Source organism: Pipra filicauda, unplaced genomic scaffold, assembly GCF_003945595.2.
Source record: "Pipra filicauda isolate LSUMZ 115617 unplaced genomic scaffold, ASM394559v2 scaffold21_size4447388_pilon, whole genome shotgun sequence".
Classification (NCBI taxonomy): Eukaryota; Metazoa; Chordata; class Aves; order Passeriformes; family Pipridae; genus Pipra; species Pipra filicauda.
In genome coordinates this window covers 1456568-1475424 of record NW_024104332.1, presented here as the reverse complement: position 1 = coordinate 1475424, position 18857 = coordinate 1456568, and the positions used below count along the sequence as shown (strand labels likewise).

The window sequence follows — 18857 nt, the reverse complement described above, 5'->3', positions numbered from 1 at the left end:
AAACTGCAGCAGTGCCTGAATCAGTGCAGGGACCCTGCCCTCGCAGGAGGCATCTATCTGCCACCTGTCTAATGCGGTGGGAATCGCTGGTCCAGCTGCACCAAGTCTGTATCTATTTCAGAGCACAAGCATATGTGTTTTCTCCACCTGTCACAACTGTGAAATGTATAGATAGCATCTACTTCCGAGGCATTCATCGCTCAAATTAACAAGCAACCTGTTAGTCTGAGTGCAATTAGCACCCCAAACTTTATTCCAGACGTATCTGGTAGCTGAATTTTGCTTGTAGGTCTTTTAGCAGCCTAGTGTACACTTAGAGTAAAAATAGGCCAATGCATAGAATGACAGTGCTGTGAAATCCCCAACAAATTCCATGTGAAGCAAAGCTAAACATGCTGCTGGGGAGTTGGTTTTGCCCTTGTTAGAACCCATAGTGGAAAATTCACATTTTTACAAACTGGAATTGAGCACTTGGTTCACCCGAGACCCAGCAAACTGAATGACTGAGTGTAACCCAACCTGCTGAGGCTGACTTCCGCTGCCTTCTCCTGCTGCCAGATTTAAACTCCACCGCTCCCGCTACGTGCTTCTTATGAAAATGCCATTTACATACAGACATGCATCTTGCAATGTGACATCAGCATTCTGCAGAAGTACAGGTGAGTGATACCATGTGATATGAGCAGTGTAAACCCTTACCTGTGTCACAGCTGAACTTCTTCTGTTGGAGAGTACAATCAGCACAGATGGCAATAACACTCTTGTGGGCTGCCTGGCTACTGTGGCCCTCAGACCTGCACACCAGTTCTTCCATGTGTGCAGCGATCTCAGATGCCTACCTGGATCACTTCTTTACTGGGATATTTCTTCAAACATAATTAGCTTTGAAATGTCAAATAACAATGGGCTTAAATTCTTTTAATTTGGCATTCACCTTTCCCTCCTTGTGGTTGCTAGCACAGTCACAGGGAATGTACAAACCACACCAAAATGTTCCTTCATAAACCCAAAAGCATGACATTTACTCAAAATTTGTTGTAAAGAGGACTGAGGGAGTGTGTAATCCAGGCTCCATAGGACAGCCTTTATCTATTAGAGATTTCCCCTGGATGCTGAAGACTTAATTAGGTTGATAACTCCAGTCTCATACAATCACAATGCTCCACAAACATTGTTAGCTTGTCTGACAATCAGTCCATATCTGGCATTTTCTTAGGATTAGCTTCTCCAAGCCTCCAGTGGTTACCTGCACAATTCTCTGACCTTCCCAAGCTCCACCTTACCTGTTCCGTACCTGCGGGCAGTACACAGTGAGAGAGACCTGCAAGATGACACCTTTCTGTGCAGTGTCACGGCTTTCTCCCCCAAAACCTGGTTAAATCTAAATAACTCAGAGCACTTGTCACAGCACTGACACTGTTCTTATTCTCTGCACATCTCTGACATTTTATCATCCTGTTATATCACACTGGACCTGGTGGGAAGGACACCTCCCCTAAACACAGAAGGCAGAGAGAAGGAAAACAGAAGTTTGCTTACCCTCAGGAAGGAGAGGTCTCTGTTGTGCTCGATGCTGGTGATCTCCAGGTTGCCCATAACTACCTCGCAGTTCTCATAGTACTTGCGCAGGGCTCGATACTGCTGCTCCAGGTCAGACAGGGAGCTCAGCTTGTTCTCGGTGCCAGCACACACTGCAAGAAATCACAGGACAAACAACCAGGATGAGTGTGGGAGAGGGGCACAGGAGCAGAGAAGGAAATATAGTTTGTATACAGCAATACAGGCAATCGCAACAAACACCCCTGCACAAATTACTTGAATATCAGCAGTAGAGATGGGAAGGTACAAATATGATCTGTGATCATCTCAGCAATTTAAACACATCTCACCAAATGGGATGAAGTGCTGTTATTTACCATCAAATGCAGAAATGCAGGAAAAGTGCAAAATCATTTGGCCTCAGCATCTAAAGGGTCAAACCCAGGTCTCAGCAGATCCCTACCAGTCCTGCTAGTGACAGAATCAGACACTGGACAGAGACCCTCCAATCTCAGACTGAAGGATGTAAGGCTGGAGAGACCTGTGCAGCCAAGCTGACCTGGATAATTCAACTTTTTCCCTATTCTGAACAGTCTGTTGGACAAGCCAAGAGCAACTTGACCAGATTTCTATCCAACAATGTTTTCCTCATCACTTTCTTTAAGACCCCAGTTCTTCCCAGCTTTATGCAATCCATAAATAATAAACAGGAGAAAGACAATAGTGACAAACACATTCAGTCCCAGGCTGAATGTACAGCAGAGATGTGTCGGATAAGCACAGAAATACCATCTTAACACAGTTTTCAAAGGATGACCTTTAATACTATACTACTCTGTTCTACATTTTGAAGCTGAGTTCAAAGCTATCACAGAATCCCAGCTCAGCTCAGTCCACTAGTCTGTCACACATCATACAATGACCAAATAAATGAGGGAAAGAAACATAGAAGTAGCATTTTAGAATAGCAGCTTTTCATGCAGTGTTCAGCCTGCCGGGTCTGCGACGCTGCCTAAATGGTCAAGCGTGGGGTTGGGCTGGTTTGGAGTTTTTTTGCACTTTTCCTATTAATCAACAGTTTGTGAGTTGTTCTTAACTGTGAGTAAATTAATCTGAGTACATCAAAACTTTTGAAATGGGCAGTATATTATGCAAAACAGGAGCCTCACCAGAATAGCACTTCTGGAGCCATTCCCATTCCTGGATTAGATCAATACAAACAAAACTCTCCACGACTGGAGGCATAATCAGTAAAATTGATGAAAATATGCACTTCTGAATGATGCAGGTCCTTTTTATAAATATCAAAAGTAATTAGGTTTTGGAGCAGTGCTATTATTATTGACTGTTTGCTTACTACATCCCCCAATCCCCCCTCCTTTTTTTTTTTTTAATAGAAATGGGAACAATTCTCATCTCTGTTCCCACTGTGGTCTCTCTGCTGCAGAGCAATCTGCTCTCGTGCCAGGGCAAGTCGAGCTTCAAGCAGCCTCTTGGCAAAGGGCTTCTGAAGGCAGGCAGAAAACCATGAACTGCTCAAAGTTTACTCCCAAGGAAACTCCCTCTGCCCTAAAAATGGCAGCAGAAATCTGTTCCTGCTGAACTGTAACTCCCCACCGGGGAGGGCAAGCAAGGGCTGGTTTCATTGCAAACCATTCATAAGACAAAGGCTCGATCAGATCGTTTTTGGGTTCTGTGTTTCTGGCGGCTAAACACAGACCAAAGCTGAGCAGGCACTGCAAAGGTTTCTTCTCCAAATACACATTTGATCTACTAACCAAAGTAAAAACGGTAATATTACTTTATTTCTCTCTATGATCTACTAATAGTAAAATTTCAAAGTTCTCACTAAAATTTCAAAGTTCTCACTAAATTTAAAAACTTGAAATATTTTACATACATTCATTATACTGCATTGAAGAAAACACTGCTTGGTTTGCTCAGGTTCTAAAATAACAACTACCTCCTCATTTGCTTAATTTAAACCACAAACATTCCCATTCTGAATATTTTCTGGTAAAACCTCACTAATTAAAGCAAACTATATCTAAATAAGAGTTTATTTATAATATTTTTAATAGCCATTTTGATGGAAAGACACGGTCAAACTGGGACCTCACATAGCTTTGTTGTACTGGAAATACCTGGAAGGATTAACCACTGCTACTAGGAGACAGCACATCTTTCTTTTTGAAATACAAAGCCCTGTCCTAGCTCATATTTAGTTTTATTCAGAACAACCTCAAGACCTGCCCTACAAGCATGGCCACCCTTCAGCAAGACACACACCTGGCCCTGCCAGGACATCTGAAAATGCACTACCAACTACAAAATGGGTTTGTTTGCTTCTTCTTTAAACACAGCAGCATCTATAACAACAAGACTGACCATGTTTCCAGGTAGATAAGTATTATTCTGTCTTAAGGCTCCCAAGGACTAATAAATAATTTCTGTTCCATTTTGCAATCGGTGCTAAGGATCAACATAGCTCAGAAAACAATTCCAGCAGCTCAGCTAATAAAGCTATATACTGCAACACTGGTATTGCGTGTTGCACACCCATTAAACGTTTCCTGAAAGCTAATGCAGCCATTTGTTTGCTGTGAGGAGGCAGAACACCTGGGGCTGGCTCTTGCAAGAGGATTCAGCGGGGGTGAAGCCAGCCCAGATGTGAAACTACGAGTTTTCTTCAGCTGAGATTAATTTTGTACAACCAAATCACTGCAGTAACTCCCAGCTATGGAAATCAATTCTTTTTGGAGAAATAAAACCTTTAAAGCAAATTTAAAATAAATCATGTTGATCCTTCAAATTTTTCTCCTAGTAATTCCAAGCACTTAATGTCTGTCTTAAAAAAAGCAGTCCCCTCTGGTCCTCTGTTACACAGAACACCTCATTGTGCCAGCTCACACTTGGGCCTTTGCTGCCTGCCCAATATGTGGCAAAAAGTCTATGCAACCAAGCTCCTCCCAGCCTGCTCTGCTACAAAATTTTGGAAACCAGGGAAAGTCACTGCCTGGGGTCAGTCCTCCCAAACCACTGCATGACCTGGCCTGGCTTTTGCAGCTCTGGGCTGACTAGAATGGTCATCTCCCCTCAACAACAACAAAAAAATTGGGTTACAAATTGCCTCAAATCAAGTCACGTACCAAAAGTGATTATCCTACATCGACTGCAGGGTGCTGAAGTGCATGTTTTCTTCCATCAGTACCCAACCAGCAGAGCAGTTGATGCCAAAACAGTACTCGGAGTGGGAGAGAGCCCTGACCAGCAGAACAAACTGAAGTCCCAAAGTAAATGTGGGTATAACCATGGATCATTAATAATCCATTATTACAATAAGTCATTAAACAGTTTCAGCTTTACAACGTATTTTTTGACGCATCTGATAATTAAGCCACATTCAAAATACGAAAGAGGAAACTATGAAAGTATTTAAGAAAAGCGGGTAAGATAATTCGTCACTGGCATGGGGAAGGGCTGGGACAGAACCTCACATCCTTTGCAGGGAGTCCTTTAAGACAGAGAGATTACATACGCTTTTGGCAAGTTTTTTAAGGCAAATTACAACTAACAGGGTAAAAAGGCACTCCTGCCATCACGGAGAAATGCTGCTGCCACGGACAATCAAAGGTGCTCCAGCTTGCCCACAGATGCCACAGGGAGCCAAATCTGGAAGGGACACAGGCCAGAAAGCAGGCTGTGAACTGGTAGTTAACAAGTTTTATGCCCCATTTTGAGCCACATGTGGCAATTTCCAGCCGCTCCACAGCACAAATAATTGTTCTGGGTCTGATTTGCCAAGGTAATTAAAAAGCACTAAAGTGACCACATTCAAAGTGGGAGCTGAGCAGGAGTCACACAGGATTCCCAGTCCCTCTGTCCCTGAGCTCAACACAGAGCACAAACATATCCCACTCATCTTCCTGGCTCATCTCTTAAAACAGCAAGAGGCATTTATGTGTTGTAGAAACCTTTAAAATTAAGTGCCAAAATAATATATATTTGCAGGGATGTTCCAGTTGTATATCGGCATAAACACGAGCACGACAAAATGTAATTCCTTGTCATGCCATGCAAAACCACTATGATCTATATTTCACAAACTCTCTTCGAAGCACTTTGTTGTATATTGTTAGATGTATTATTTTATATAGCCCCAGAAACCGATGAGCGGCAAGAAAATAAAGGTTGTGTGCTTTAACTGTTCCTGCAGCACAACCTTTCCTGGTTAATAAAAAATACTCACTCCCTGACTCTAACAGAGGGCAACGAGTTGCAGCTTAAGATGTGCTGCCAGCCTGCAGCTTTTCTCACTGTTGAGAATCTCTGGGCACATACACTCTGATCTGCTCAGGAGGCCTTACAGAGGCATCTCCATGAGGAAAACGCATCAGTGCTTGTTTCAATGCACACCCAGGAAAATGAGACGCCCCCTTATGTTTTCTCCAAGTCTGGGGGGGGGGAACCTCAGTCTGACAGTCTGTACCATGTCACCAGCGTGCCATGAAGCTCTCAAACACATCATTCCAGCAACACGCATTTTGCCATTCCTGCTCTTTCCACGTTCTGCAAAGCCTCGCAGAGAGCACCTGTGCAGACACACTCACCACTAATGTTATCCCAAAGTTGTAGGACATGCACCTTCCCATCTGGGAAGCCTCAAAAAAGCAGTGACTGCGACCAGCCAGGCTGCCAAGCCTGTGGGCGCTTCTCATCTACACCCCAAACATGGGAAATTTTGGGTGGGCGCAGGAGCAAAGCACTGCTTGGCCATCACAAAAGTGAATTTCAGGCATTACTCTCACATTCATACTTAATGTTCAGTTGTTTACTTATTACCAGCTACATAAAGTGACAGTTTCAGCTCCTAATGGTCCCAATTACAGCAGTAATAATCATCTGTATTGAACTGAATTTATGTTTTTCATCAATATTCATGCACATGACTTGGAAATTAATTTCCCATTGACTTTTTTCTAATAACAAAGCCAAATCATTTGGATGCTCACTCAAAGGTAGCAAATAATGGAGACATTTAAAAATGTCCGTTAGCTTTTGCTTTTTAGCCCATTATTTTGCTATGCTCTGTTGATGACAAATCTATACGTTAAATTAAGAAGTCACAATTGACTCCACTGAGTTCTGTTTCTTGTAATACTAATGGATTTTATAACCCTCCCATCTCAACAGAGAAGCTAACTTTTGGGAGGAGATCAACTTGTTTAATTTCTTATTCAACTCCTCTCTGGATTTGCCTACAACTGGAGTTACTCAAGGAGAGTGAATCCCAGTATCTCCACCATGGTCACCCCCACTTGAAATACCAGTGTCTCACTTCTCTCCAAAAGCACATTCAGAGAAGCAGCAATGAGGCATCCTCATCATCAACTGCAATATCAAGCATCTGAACATATTTGCCTTCAAATAATAAAATATTTATTATCATCTCTTTGGCAAGGATGCAGGAGGCAGCCCATTTGCCCTGCACCCATCTCCACCTGCACACAGCACAACCTCCCTTTGTCAATCAAGTCTGTCAAGTGGGTCAAAAACACAAGAGGAGGCTTAAACCCTTGGACTCACTGGTTTTAGGAGAGCGTTTATGAAAGGAGAATTACACATTCCTTCATTCCAGAAAGGATCCCAACAACAGTCAGAATCTCTTTCTAAGACATTCTTTTCCTGTACTTCCCAGTTATTTACTTAATTAGCTGTGTTTTTACAGACAGCACCGTCATCAGGGTTTCTTGAAAGGTAGCTAACAGAACTGTTTATTAATAATTGCAAACACTCGTGGTAATTTGTTAAGACCCCCAGATGGGGGGGAATACTCGAGCCCCTTAAGGAACGACTAATTATCAGGAATGCCACAGCAATCCCCGTTCATTACTTTACGCTCCATGCTCTCAGCAACAGCCTAGGCACCCTGTCACTCATGTACAGACACAGAAGGGGTAAACATACTTTTAATCCTTCCATTATTATCATACAGCTCTCCTTGAATGAGCTGCAAAAGCCCTGTATTTTCTTGTAATTAGGCATGTCCTAATGAAGCAAGGGCTGCCTGCACTTACAGTCTCGCAGATGTTTCCCATGAGAAGGCAAAACACTCCTTGAGGTCACCAGCAGCTTTTCCTGTAAACCCAGAGGTTTTGGAGAGTGTTTTAAAACTGGGGGCTTTCTTTCCCTAGGTGGGAGACTGTAATGATGGAGAGCATAATTTTCTCTGTCCTCCTAATAAAAAACTCAGCTGGCACAAGCATTTTCCTTCTGCAAGGTCTGCCCTACACTAGAAAATTATCAACCCATTTGAATCCAGTTATATGCAATCAACCTGACTGCCATGAACCCCCGGACAGCCACATGGCCAGGAGCACTCAGCATGTCCATCCAGCAGCCGTTCAGTCCATCAGGGATGAGGTGACACAGCACAGGCTGGCCCATGGCAGCTGTGAGCCACACCATCATGGCTTAAATCCCTTCTACCAGCACACAAAATTCCAAACGGCCCAGAAACACAAGCCTGGTAGTGCTATTACAGAATCATAGAATGGTCTGTGTTGGAAGGGATCTTAAAGACCATCTAAGTTCCAATCCCCTGGCATGGGCAGGGACACCTTCTACTAGACCAGGTTTCTCCAAGCTCCATCCAACCTGGCCCTGAACACCTCCAGGGATGAGGCAGCCACAGCTTCTCTGGGCAAGTTGTCCCAGCACCTCAACACCTTCACAGTGAAAAATTTCTTCCTAACATCTTAGCTCTAATATTATTTTTTTTGATTTCCAAGTTAAGCTCTCCACAACTGCTAAATCAAGTCAAATAAAAAAATTAACTAAAATTTTCATCCAGATTTTCCTTCACAATACTAGAAGGACACTGAAGCCCTTCCATAGCCTTTCTTCTCCACAGCATGAAGAAGCAGACCTTGGGTTGATAGTACCAGGAACTGAAGCATTAACTCCCTGAAATTTGCCCACTAAATTCTCAAATATAATTTCATGTGCCATTGTAAAAGCTTCCTAGCACTTCTGGAAAAAAATAACACAGGGACATGTTATCAGGGTGGTCCCACCTCCAACAGAGGCTGATCATGTGAGACCTACAAACAGAAGCTCGTTCCCAGTTTTATGAACAGGAACACAGCTAGGCACAGTAAAGACTGACAGTGATTGTAACTTCATCAAGGAGGATTAGCTGTGTGTGATAACACCTTCCTCAGCTGATGGCACCCTCTCCTTGCACTGAACTCCGCAAAATCTCTTTGGTGGATGCTACACAGCGTATTTTACTGATGTACCTTCCTGTTCATACCCACCAAAAAGCGGCATCAAAATGTTGTCTAGATTTACACACTAAAACTTCAAGGATAATGGCCTGTGCTGGCCATGTCAAGCTGTCATCATCAGCTTGTTTTATGCCAGTACTTCCAGCATTGTTTCTCTTTTAGTTTTGTCACATATTTGTTATGATACAGCAACTGGAAAGGAAAAAACCAGGAAAAATGTTCTGCAGGAGCACAGCTATCACTAAAAGAAGGCAGAAATTAATATGAAATGTTTCACCAATGGTTCTTCCCCCTCAGGTCTTTGTACCAATTTTTTTTCTCTGGGTACTTCTCATTCCCTTTTTCTCCCTATTCTTCACAGACACACACACACGCACACACACTTCCTTTCCTCATTTCATTCTATTTTGAGGATAAATAGTTGCTTCTTAACTATAATGTAGGTACTGGACTTGACAAGCAATTAAAGCAAACAATTTCCACTCATCTAACTTTGCCAAATTAGTCATCTACCATCTGCTCTATCATCTGGCTCTCCTTGAGGTCTTGCTGTGAATCTGGAAGCACTCACTCTGACAAGGAGGCAGCAGATAAGCCTCCAAGCTGGCAGGGAACCCGAGGGATGGAGGTGACACAGGGGTGACACGTGGCACCGCGCTGCTGACCACCATCCCCATCAGGCTAGCTTTGAGGAGGTGCTCGTGGCTCCATTGTTCACACTGGCAAATTACCAGCATTCAAGTTGTGACAGAAAAACATTTAAAATTAAAAGATTTCTTTTACGGCCACTTACACAGCATGGTAGCTTAGGAAGAGTGTGGGGGTTTCACACTGGATGCAAAAAATAATTTACTGAAATATCTTCAGGATTTGCAAGTTACTTCTCAACAAAGTACATAACCTTAAGAAGGAACTAAGAGACATTATCTAAGGAAGATTTGAGAGGTCTCTGCTTCCAGCATCTGGCTTAGTTCAGGTAAGGCCACATTTGGAGACAATAAAAAGTTTTTCAAGTAGCTCTGAAATGCAATGCTAGTCTCCTCCACCCTCCAGCTTCTGAGCACTAGTAGGACCTTTTCCTTCTACCAGGCTTCCAGTTTGGACTCCCTACTGGGGCTACCAGTATGATCAAAATATCACCAGCACCCCTTTTTCCAGTGACCTATGCTTCCTCCCCAAGGAAATGAAACACCACTCCAGAGTGCAAGTTAGTCCATACAAATGTTGCTGTTGCTCCGAAACATCACACAGAGGAATTGCTCTCCCTATTGCTGCTGAAGACCATTATAGACCAACTATTCCTGCACTGGTCAGTCACTTCAGTGCAGCACCCAAAATTAAGCATGTGAATCTAACTCTTGAAGCCAAGAACCAAACTCCTTCCCTCTACAGCACCAAAGCACAGACCATCTACAATGCCTTCTAAGACTAATAAGTCTGCAGATAAATCAATGTAATACAAGGCCACGTGTTCTTGGGCAGCTAAACACAGAGCCAAGTGTCAAGTTCAAGGCCAAAGAGGGCACAAATATTGCTCTCCCCACTTTCTAGCCCTCACTTGTCCCAAGTCCTGCTCCAGTACAGCAGCAATGCAGCCTGTTTCCCTCCATCGCTGCATCACAGTGTATCCTGGCTCCCTATCAGGGCAAAGTGGTGGAAATCTCCAAAGCTCTCAGCAGTGGGGAAGGATTTGGGTTGCTTTTCCAATGCCAGGGGAAGAAGTGTTTGGAAGATGATGAAGCACAGACCACAAGCACCAGGGGAACACATTCACAGGTGGGAGCAGGGGGAGCAAAGGGAAGCCAGGCACTTGGACCGGGTTTTTGTACACATGCATTCAACAAATATCAATTTGGTGAGGGATGCCAGTAACATCTGCTGTGAGGTTGGCCCAAAATCGTTTCCCAGTTCACAAACCAGGCTGCTTTGCTGAGGACATGAAGTGCTCTTTTCCCCATGCAGTGCTCTCCCAGAGGCCCAGGGCTGTTCAGCTTGCACAGAGCACTGCCATGGTGCTGCAGTGGTGGCTGCTCTCCCCAGCAGCTCCTGCTGCTCCACCGGGACTCACACAGCTCCGTGACAGCCCTGGGCCTTTGCCTGCCTGCCTTCCTTTCTGCTTTTCCCTTCCCCACAGGGCCCCCGAATACTGCAAGCATTCACTCAACTTAAATGCATTTTAATTAACATTGTACAAACACACAGAGTTGGTGCATGCACAAGGGAGCGCATTCATTCAGCTTCTGCCTGATTCTCAGCCCAAGAAATCCAGTGGGAGCACTGGCAGCCGCTGCGGTGGGAGCGGGATTGCAGTCCTCACTGCCTGTACTGTATTTAAAATACTCTTGGCAAGAAGCTCACAAGCCCTCAGGTCCTCCTTACTAGTATTTAAGCATCGTTTATGTAAAAGATGTGGCTCAGAGAGGGTAGGTGGGACAGGTGCTTTTATATCTGCTAATGTAACTGTGGGTAATTAGTCACCACTAAAGCACACAGCAACAACCACGTCCTTACAGCATAAGTACAAGCCACTTGTGACATATAAAAGGTATTTCCCCAAGATCTCCCACAGAAATCTCTCTTGCATTACATTAGTAATTATCACACAATCCAAATACCACCTAGTAAAAATGACTACAACAACTACAAAATTTAAACACCGGAAGAAAAGGACTCCTTTGGTGAGAACAACCTTCCCAGATTCTAGCAAGACAAAACTGCAGAGGGGCTTAAACAAAAAGTACCTGGAAAAACACTTGGGAATTAAGAAAACCCAACATCTCATGGGGAGCACCTGAGATGGCCATGCTGGTGCATGGGTGTCCCCATGACAAGGCAACAACAGACCCAACATTTTGGTGCTTCTTTGCCCAAACGGTTCGAGGTGACTGTGCAATGTAGGAGAACGTGACGACAGAAATACCTTATTTCAGCCAATATGCATACAGTTTATTTTTCATTGATGAAAATAACAGGCTCTCAAGCAACATGATAACACTGTCAAGCAGGTGGCAGAATCCAGCTCGTGTAAGACAGCCAAAATGGCAATTATTGAAACCTGGAAGTATTGCAGATGAGGGGAATGGCATTGCAGTTGGAAGGAGAGGCAGGGGCTGTGCTGAGGCTGTCTGGGCCTGCAGGTGGACACTGCACCTTGTCTGGAGCCAAAATACACTGGGTGTGGGAATAGGGACATGTCCTCAGGTCTGTGGTGGTTGTATATGCTACGGTCATCAAGTCAAAGAACTAATTTAAAGTGCTCTTTTACACAAACCTTCCTTAAACCACCGGCTGTGGTACGCTATGTAATAAACCCCACGTTATTAAACCCCATGCTTTCAGGTACCAGTTTACAGGCAGGAAAAACCAAACTTTCAATAACTAAAGTCTACACAAGAACCTTTTTTTCCTTCTATATGCTACACATAAAAACATCCAGCCCAGTCTTAAGCCAGTACCCTGCTGCAGCTGACACGTGTTTTACATGAGCAGCGGGATGCTGAGCACGCACGGCTTTGCCTCTGGGAAGGCTCACGAGGGCAGGCACAAGTGAACACCAAACCCCCACCTTCTCAAACCCACGTGTTTTGAACCAAGTCCTTGACCATACAATTTAAATTAAACATAATAATAATTAAAAGCTAAATAAAAGCCTGAGTACCCAATAAATTCTTCCAAGGCCACTGAGGGCTTCAGCTCTGGTGAACAGCAGCACAGTGACCATAACTCTAATGCCAAGATGATTTTCCCATTGCTAAGAAAGTAAAGGGACCACTTTTAACCTCACTGAGGCTGTTGGCATAAGCCGCTATTAAATTGCACAAATGGGGCAGAAGCAGGGCTTGCATTTGAATTTATAACCTCACTGTAAATGAGCAGAATATTCAAGGCAAATGCCTGCAGTGCTGAAGCTTCTGCCTGTTTTACCTGGGAGGGGAGAACTGCGTGTCTGCGTTTGATGAGCCTCTCAGTGCATCTCCTCGATTCTTTAAAAATGAGCAAGCCAGCAGCTGAAATCACAGACTGACTTGCCCCTCCTCACACAATTCCTAATGAGCTTTTGTAAACAGTTTCAATTCCCAAGGCTGCAAGGGGACATGGGGAAGTCCACGCTGCACCTCAAACACAATTTCCCTGCAGTTGAATCTGGCAAAGCAACTTCAAAATCTCTAATGGTTTTCCTCAGCCAACCTATTGCACTAACCTAAGGCATATTTATTTTTTGTTTTTAGTTTCATGTACTTTCAGAAATCATCCCAAAAGGTAAGTTCTAACAAATCATACTTGTCAAAATCAGATATTATAAATTCTTTATAGATCAGTTTGCTCAAATGTGTTCCCTGTTAATGTTTGCTGTTATTTCTGTTGGATTTTTAAAATGCACTTCATATATATTTTATAAATGTTTGGTTTATACGTGCCCCCCATCCCCAGAGACTGGCCTTAAACTTCTATCCATTGATTGTAACAATATCAATTTGTAAAGGTCAACAGAAAGCTTCTCTGACAGCTGAACTCAGAAAGTAATTTTTAAATGAGCTGTTTCTCTTCCTTTACAAAGCAAGATTCAACAAAATCAAAACCCAAGGTCTTTATTTCACAGGCCTGACCAGTGGCTTTGATAGGCTTTGGATCCCTGATAGCCACTGAACACTCCTTGGAAATCTGAGCTCGTTTGAGGGTCTTAAAAATAACATCTGAAGAGGCAGGTTTATAAAGAGAGAGAGAACAGTAAGAGAGAGGTTTATGAAAAAAACAACATTAATTTGTTGCTCCTCCGAAAGTCTCTACAAACCTCATATAACAGAACTCCAGGGATCGCCACGCAAACGTCACCATTGTGTGGGTTTGGCCTCATGCATTCCTTTATCATACATGAATAACTTACATTTTGCACTAAAAAAGACACAACCAGCTGGTTAGTAAAAAAACCCAGACTATGCCAACTTATTTTTGATGCTTGGTTCAGATTTATACTGAGGACAGATTATTTCATTTGGGGCTGGGATCAAAAGCCTTTTGAAAAGGCTTCCACCCTTTCCCCCATCCCACAGTTTAGTAAATATCTCAAATTCATGACCACTTGAAGTAGGGCTATGCAATTTATGACACTGTACTACATGAAGAAAATCTTCCATAAATCAAAGAAAACAGTTATATAAATGAGCATAAAAGTGCAGGGAAATGTCACAAGATAGCAATAAAGTATCTTCCAAATGGTAAATCCCCAGAGCAGAAGCACCATTAGTTTAGAATCCTCCACTCAGCAACAGCAGGACTGGTTAATCATTTGAGCCATCAGAACTGGAGCTTGCCTCCCCCTCAACAACTATGGATTCAGGCTAACCTGCACACACTTGGCAGGGAATCGGGGAAGGCAGGAGGAAGCAAAGGCAGCAAATGTGCTCACACCAGCTCACAAAACCTCAGGGGTTTTCCCTGCTGCTGACTATGTGGATCACAGAAACCCATCAGACAGAGCCATTCCCACCTATATACGCACATGCATGCACCAACCAGGTCTCCTCTGCAGGCGTGGCAAGAAAGGTGCTGTAGCAAAAAGACAGCAATACGGAAAAGAAACAAACCTTACTTGGGGAACAAACTGCCCAAATCCATCAGCCATAACACCTCTGGGGTTCAAGGAGGCTATGATGATACCAGCAGCCCTGGGATGAAGTTGTAAGAGACTCTGGACGAGCAGGATGAGGTAGGTTTACCCTGCACACAGCCATAAAGCCTTTCACTGACCTCCCAGCTCCCAGCTCAGGCTGCTATCTGAGATTGGGTCATTTTCCTCCTAACAACACCACCAGCAGAATAGACATGTAACAGCAAAATGCCAAAGAATTTTTTGGGATCAAGGAAAGGCAATGCCTTGCAAAATACTGGAGCTGCCCCAGGAACAGTCTTGGCAGCACCAGGGGGATCCATGGACAGATTAAAGCCTCAGTTCAGTGGCATATGGAGAGGATTGCAGGAGAAAATATCTCCAAGACAGAGTGTGGTGCGGAAGACTCCCACCCCAACCACCCGTGATGATTCTCCAAGGGATTCCCTTTTCATGCTGCTTGCTCCAGAAGGACTTCAGCTGAACAGTCTGGAGCAACCACCAGCCTGTGCTCTTGGGCTTATTTCTAATGTCTGCACACAAGACATTCCCCAATCCTTTTCGACTTGGAAAATTCCCAAGACTATTGCTGACCTCTTAAGAGGACATTTATGCGCACCTTTATCCTGCAAAGGGTAACCATTAGCTCACTGTTAAAATAACATTTCCCAGTGATGTGCCAAAATCATCTGTTTTCTGGTTCTTAACCCAAGGCAAGGGGGACAAAAAGAGGAGACACAGCACAGAGCTGGTTGCTTTTTTGGAAGACGTGGATGACACGTTACCACAGACCAAAAGCAGCTTCCTACTCCTGCCTCTCACACAAAGATTACAGCGTTTCTGCCCAAAGACGGCCTCAACTGATTTTAATTTCACAAACAAACACAGAGGAAGGCAGATGAATGACAGGTGCCTTGCTCCTCCTCACCGGGAAGAAAGCAACAGGCACGTTCTCAGCAGCCTCATTAGGAAGAAAAAGCCAAGAAGCAATTTTCCCAATGCAAGCCCTCTGGAAGAAGGCTGCTCCCGGGGTCCCCATTTCATTAATACCTTTCTCTCGCTCACTCCACTAGATGATCCGGTTCAGTTGATCCTGGGAAACGAGCAGGAGGTGGAGGTGGGAGGGGGAGCCCCAGCGGGGGGCACAGGGCACCCAGCATGTGATCCCGTCCAAGCCTTGTGCCAGGGGCTTTGGCCGCCTGCTTAAGTGATGCGGGAGCACGTGCAGCTGGAGCAGCTCAGAGCAAATTTACCCACTGCAAAACGTCCTTGGAGCTGCCTCCCTGGTAAGTGGTAGTGAAGGTCAGCAAAGCTAATTTGATGGTAACGAGCCTGTCTCTGCACCACTCGCAGATCTGATGGCCCTGTCCTTAAAAACACCCACCCCTAAAGCGCCTGGCAGGGTGCAGAGGAATTCCCAGGAGCAGGGCTCCCCTCTTTCCTCTCCACAATACTCTGCTTACCAAATGCATTCGCTTTTTACTACATCCACAGAAAAGCACAAATCCAGCTCGGACTGCTAGGAACAGCTTAATTAATAACAATTAGCTGCAGCACAATTGTGATTCAGGTGGCGTTTTGGAGCATGAAGGAGAAACTTGACGCTTTTGCTTGTGTGCACGGACATAAGAAATTCCAGGCAAAGTTAATGGAAACCGAGTGGCTGAGTGACGCCAAAATTCAAATGTACTGTAAAATTACTAAATTATTTCAATGTCACAAGAAGGCATTGTGCTACTTCCAGGATTATTAGCCCTTGGAGAGTTTTAATAATATTTGGTCAAACACCTCAGGAGCACATCACTGGGATATTTTAAAATCACCGGGATAATATAAAATACTTTCATATTTTAGGAAGGGGGGGAGGAAATCCCTGTTTGCAGCAAAGGGGAGGCAACAGCCTTGGAAAGACCCATGGGGTGAGATGCCACCAGGTTGGTGGGCTTGCAGGGTACCAGCTCTGTGCTCCCTGAAGCCACCTGGTCCCTGCTTGGTGGCGGATGCCTTGGAGGGGGCCTGGCAGTCCCCTCCTTGTCGAGGAGAAGGACACTTTATGAAATTGCAGTTGTCTAAAGCGGTCGAAACACCTGCCAGTCACGGCAGGTTTATTGGCCGCACTCCCCGCAAGGGGGGCTGCATCTGAGTGCCTCCACTTTAATTAGTGTCACCACAGTCAGATGTAATTTATGTTTAAATATACATGGGTAATAAGAAGACAGTCCCAGTGACTACTTTCAAACAAAAGGAAAAAGGTGGAGGCTTCAAAACTTTCTGCTGGAAATCAAGAGAAAGTCTCAGCTGGAATATTAATTGACCCTGCTATTAACAGAGAGTATTTTCTACCTCCTGGAGGGGCAGCTGGCATTGTCTTCTTAAAGATAAACAAACCAACAAAGGATAAAGTGACCACATAGGATCAGGCTTTGAAAGCATGGAAAAGCACAGAAACATGCACCCAGCTTGCATGCTAAATGTGAGCATTATGAGGGGGTTTGTGCAAGGCAAACTGAGCAGCTCCAGGGATGCCTGCAACACTCAGAATGATAACTGCACACACGTTCTTACACTGATTGTCACAAGGCTTCTTGTGGCTTTGCATGAAGCCATCACCCTCATCTCAGGAAAACAAGTGTCCTGTATGGACTAGCAAAGTACATTTATTTCCTGGCAAAAGAGAACATACTACAGCCATCTTGCAGACAGACGGAATTGCAGGTGGCAGTGCTTGGCCTGGAGGGAGTGTGTTTGGAGACTGTTCTGATACAGGTGTGATGCAGCTAGAAAACCAAGTATGGCAGTTTCCTTACCAACAGTAAAAATGGCATTTTCTAAAGTATGTAGACTAAGAACATGTAGGCAAAAACTGGAAATGAAAGAGGGTCCCTCCTGCCCCTAAGACGAGCCCCAAATCCTGCCTCAGCCGTGCCCTACCATCCAGGGGAAAGCTATCATATGCTCGTAACATACACTTTCCTTATCACTTACGAAATCTAAGCCATAATGTGGTAAAAACGTGTCTCAAAGTATGAAAACTGTTCCAGGGCTTCTGGCAGAGCCTGCAGATACATGGGCCAAAAATATGCTTCCCAGCAGAACAAATCTATCCTACTTGTCCCCAGCATCCCCATGCAGAGAGCGCATAGCTGCCTCGATGCCACCAGTGCTGCCCACGGCTCAGCAGCCAAGGAAGTCGAGATCACCACATCATGAACTCACCAGCTCATCTTCGCATCTCCTTTTATCAGGTGCAGCTAGAGCATGGCACTACCCTTTAATTTCCTCGTAGGGACCTGCAAGATCCCTCACTTTGCCATGAAAAGTTCCCACCAAACTTGCGTTTGGCAAAATACATAATCAAGAGAGCTAGTTGGGCATCAGTCTCCTTCCCACTGGTAGTGCTGGATGAGAAAAAACACTGTTTGATGAACAGCTTTGCATCCTATTGTGTTACCTACATCAGGCTGAAGGGCCTGGGGCTCTCCACACACAAGGAAATGAGACGGCAGAAGAAAAATATACACCTTACAGGTTATTTGGACTCAGAGAAAACTTACTATAACTTCTCAGGCACCCCTCAAACTCAAACCAAGGCCTTGTGAGAACATGCTACTTGCATGTCTGTAGTCGTTAATGCACTAAATACTCCTGCTTAAGAGAAGTGTTGCTTTTGGTGCAGCTGCCTTGCTTGTCCTCAAGCATGTTTCTTCCCCATGAAGGTAAAGCTGGGCTTGAATTTGAAATTAATTGCCCTTGGATTTTGTTCTTTGTGGCCCTACCCTTTCTCAAAGGTGGCAGAAATCCCCCAATACGGACCCCACCACGTTCTGCAGATTTGCCATTGGGAAACTATAAGCACTTGCTAAAAGTTGTCTGTTACCCCTGCCTCTAGATTAAAGGAGGCAAGTCTCTTCCACTGGGCTGGAAGCATCACCCAGAAAAATACAGGACCTGAAAAACTCACTGGAGAGTGGTAGGTACCCCAGTCTGGGGGTGCAGAGGATGCATCCAGCTCACCTGGGAATGGGATACTCATCCCCTACTTCAGCAGCAAACACTTCCCCTAAATCAGACACATACCATGCAGAATCCTTCCTCTCCCTCTCCTCTTTGCTCCCACTGGCACTATATGATTAATATCACATCAAATTTGTCTTTGTACAATATCCCACCAATCTTTCTTTGTGTAATTTTCGCTTTACATCAGGTGACAGTTTTAGTGATTCCTCCTTTATTTGCATGTCCCCTTGAAGAAGCTTCATTTCTCCTTATAATCAAGTCATTAATTTTCACGAAAATCGTTCCCACCCTGAGATGGCTGGATTCTAATTTGTCTCTGTCACACAAGTGACAAGTATCACCTCATTGCCATGCTGTGATGTTCCTCCGCATACCTGTATTTGAGTAGGAAAACAACCAAGATT

At 44.4% G+C, this 18857-nt stretch overlaps 1 protein-coding gene across 4 annotated transcripts in view; it reads right to left on the bottom strand.

Annotated features, from left to right (window-relative positions):
• ERBB4 (erb-b2 receptor tyrosine kinase 4) overlaps positions 1-18857 on the bottom strand; it is a 605247-nt gene that overhangs the window by 371914 nt on the left and 214476 nt on the right. For all 4 annotated transcript variants that reach the window (XM_039381400.1, XM_039381402.1, XM_027735643.2 and 1 more), the window contains exon 2: positions 1540-1691. In XM_039381400.1, coding sequence (XP_039237334.1) covers positions 1540-1691 — 152 coding nt within the window. The remainder of the gene's footprint in view (positions 1-1539; positions 1692-18857) is intronic.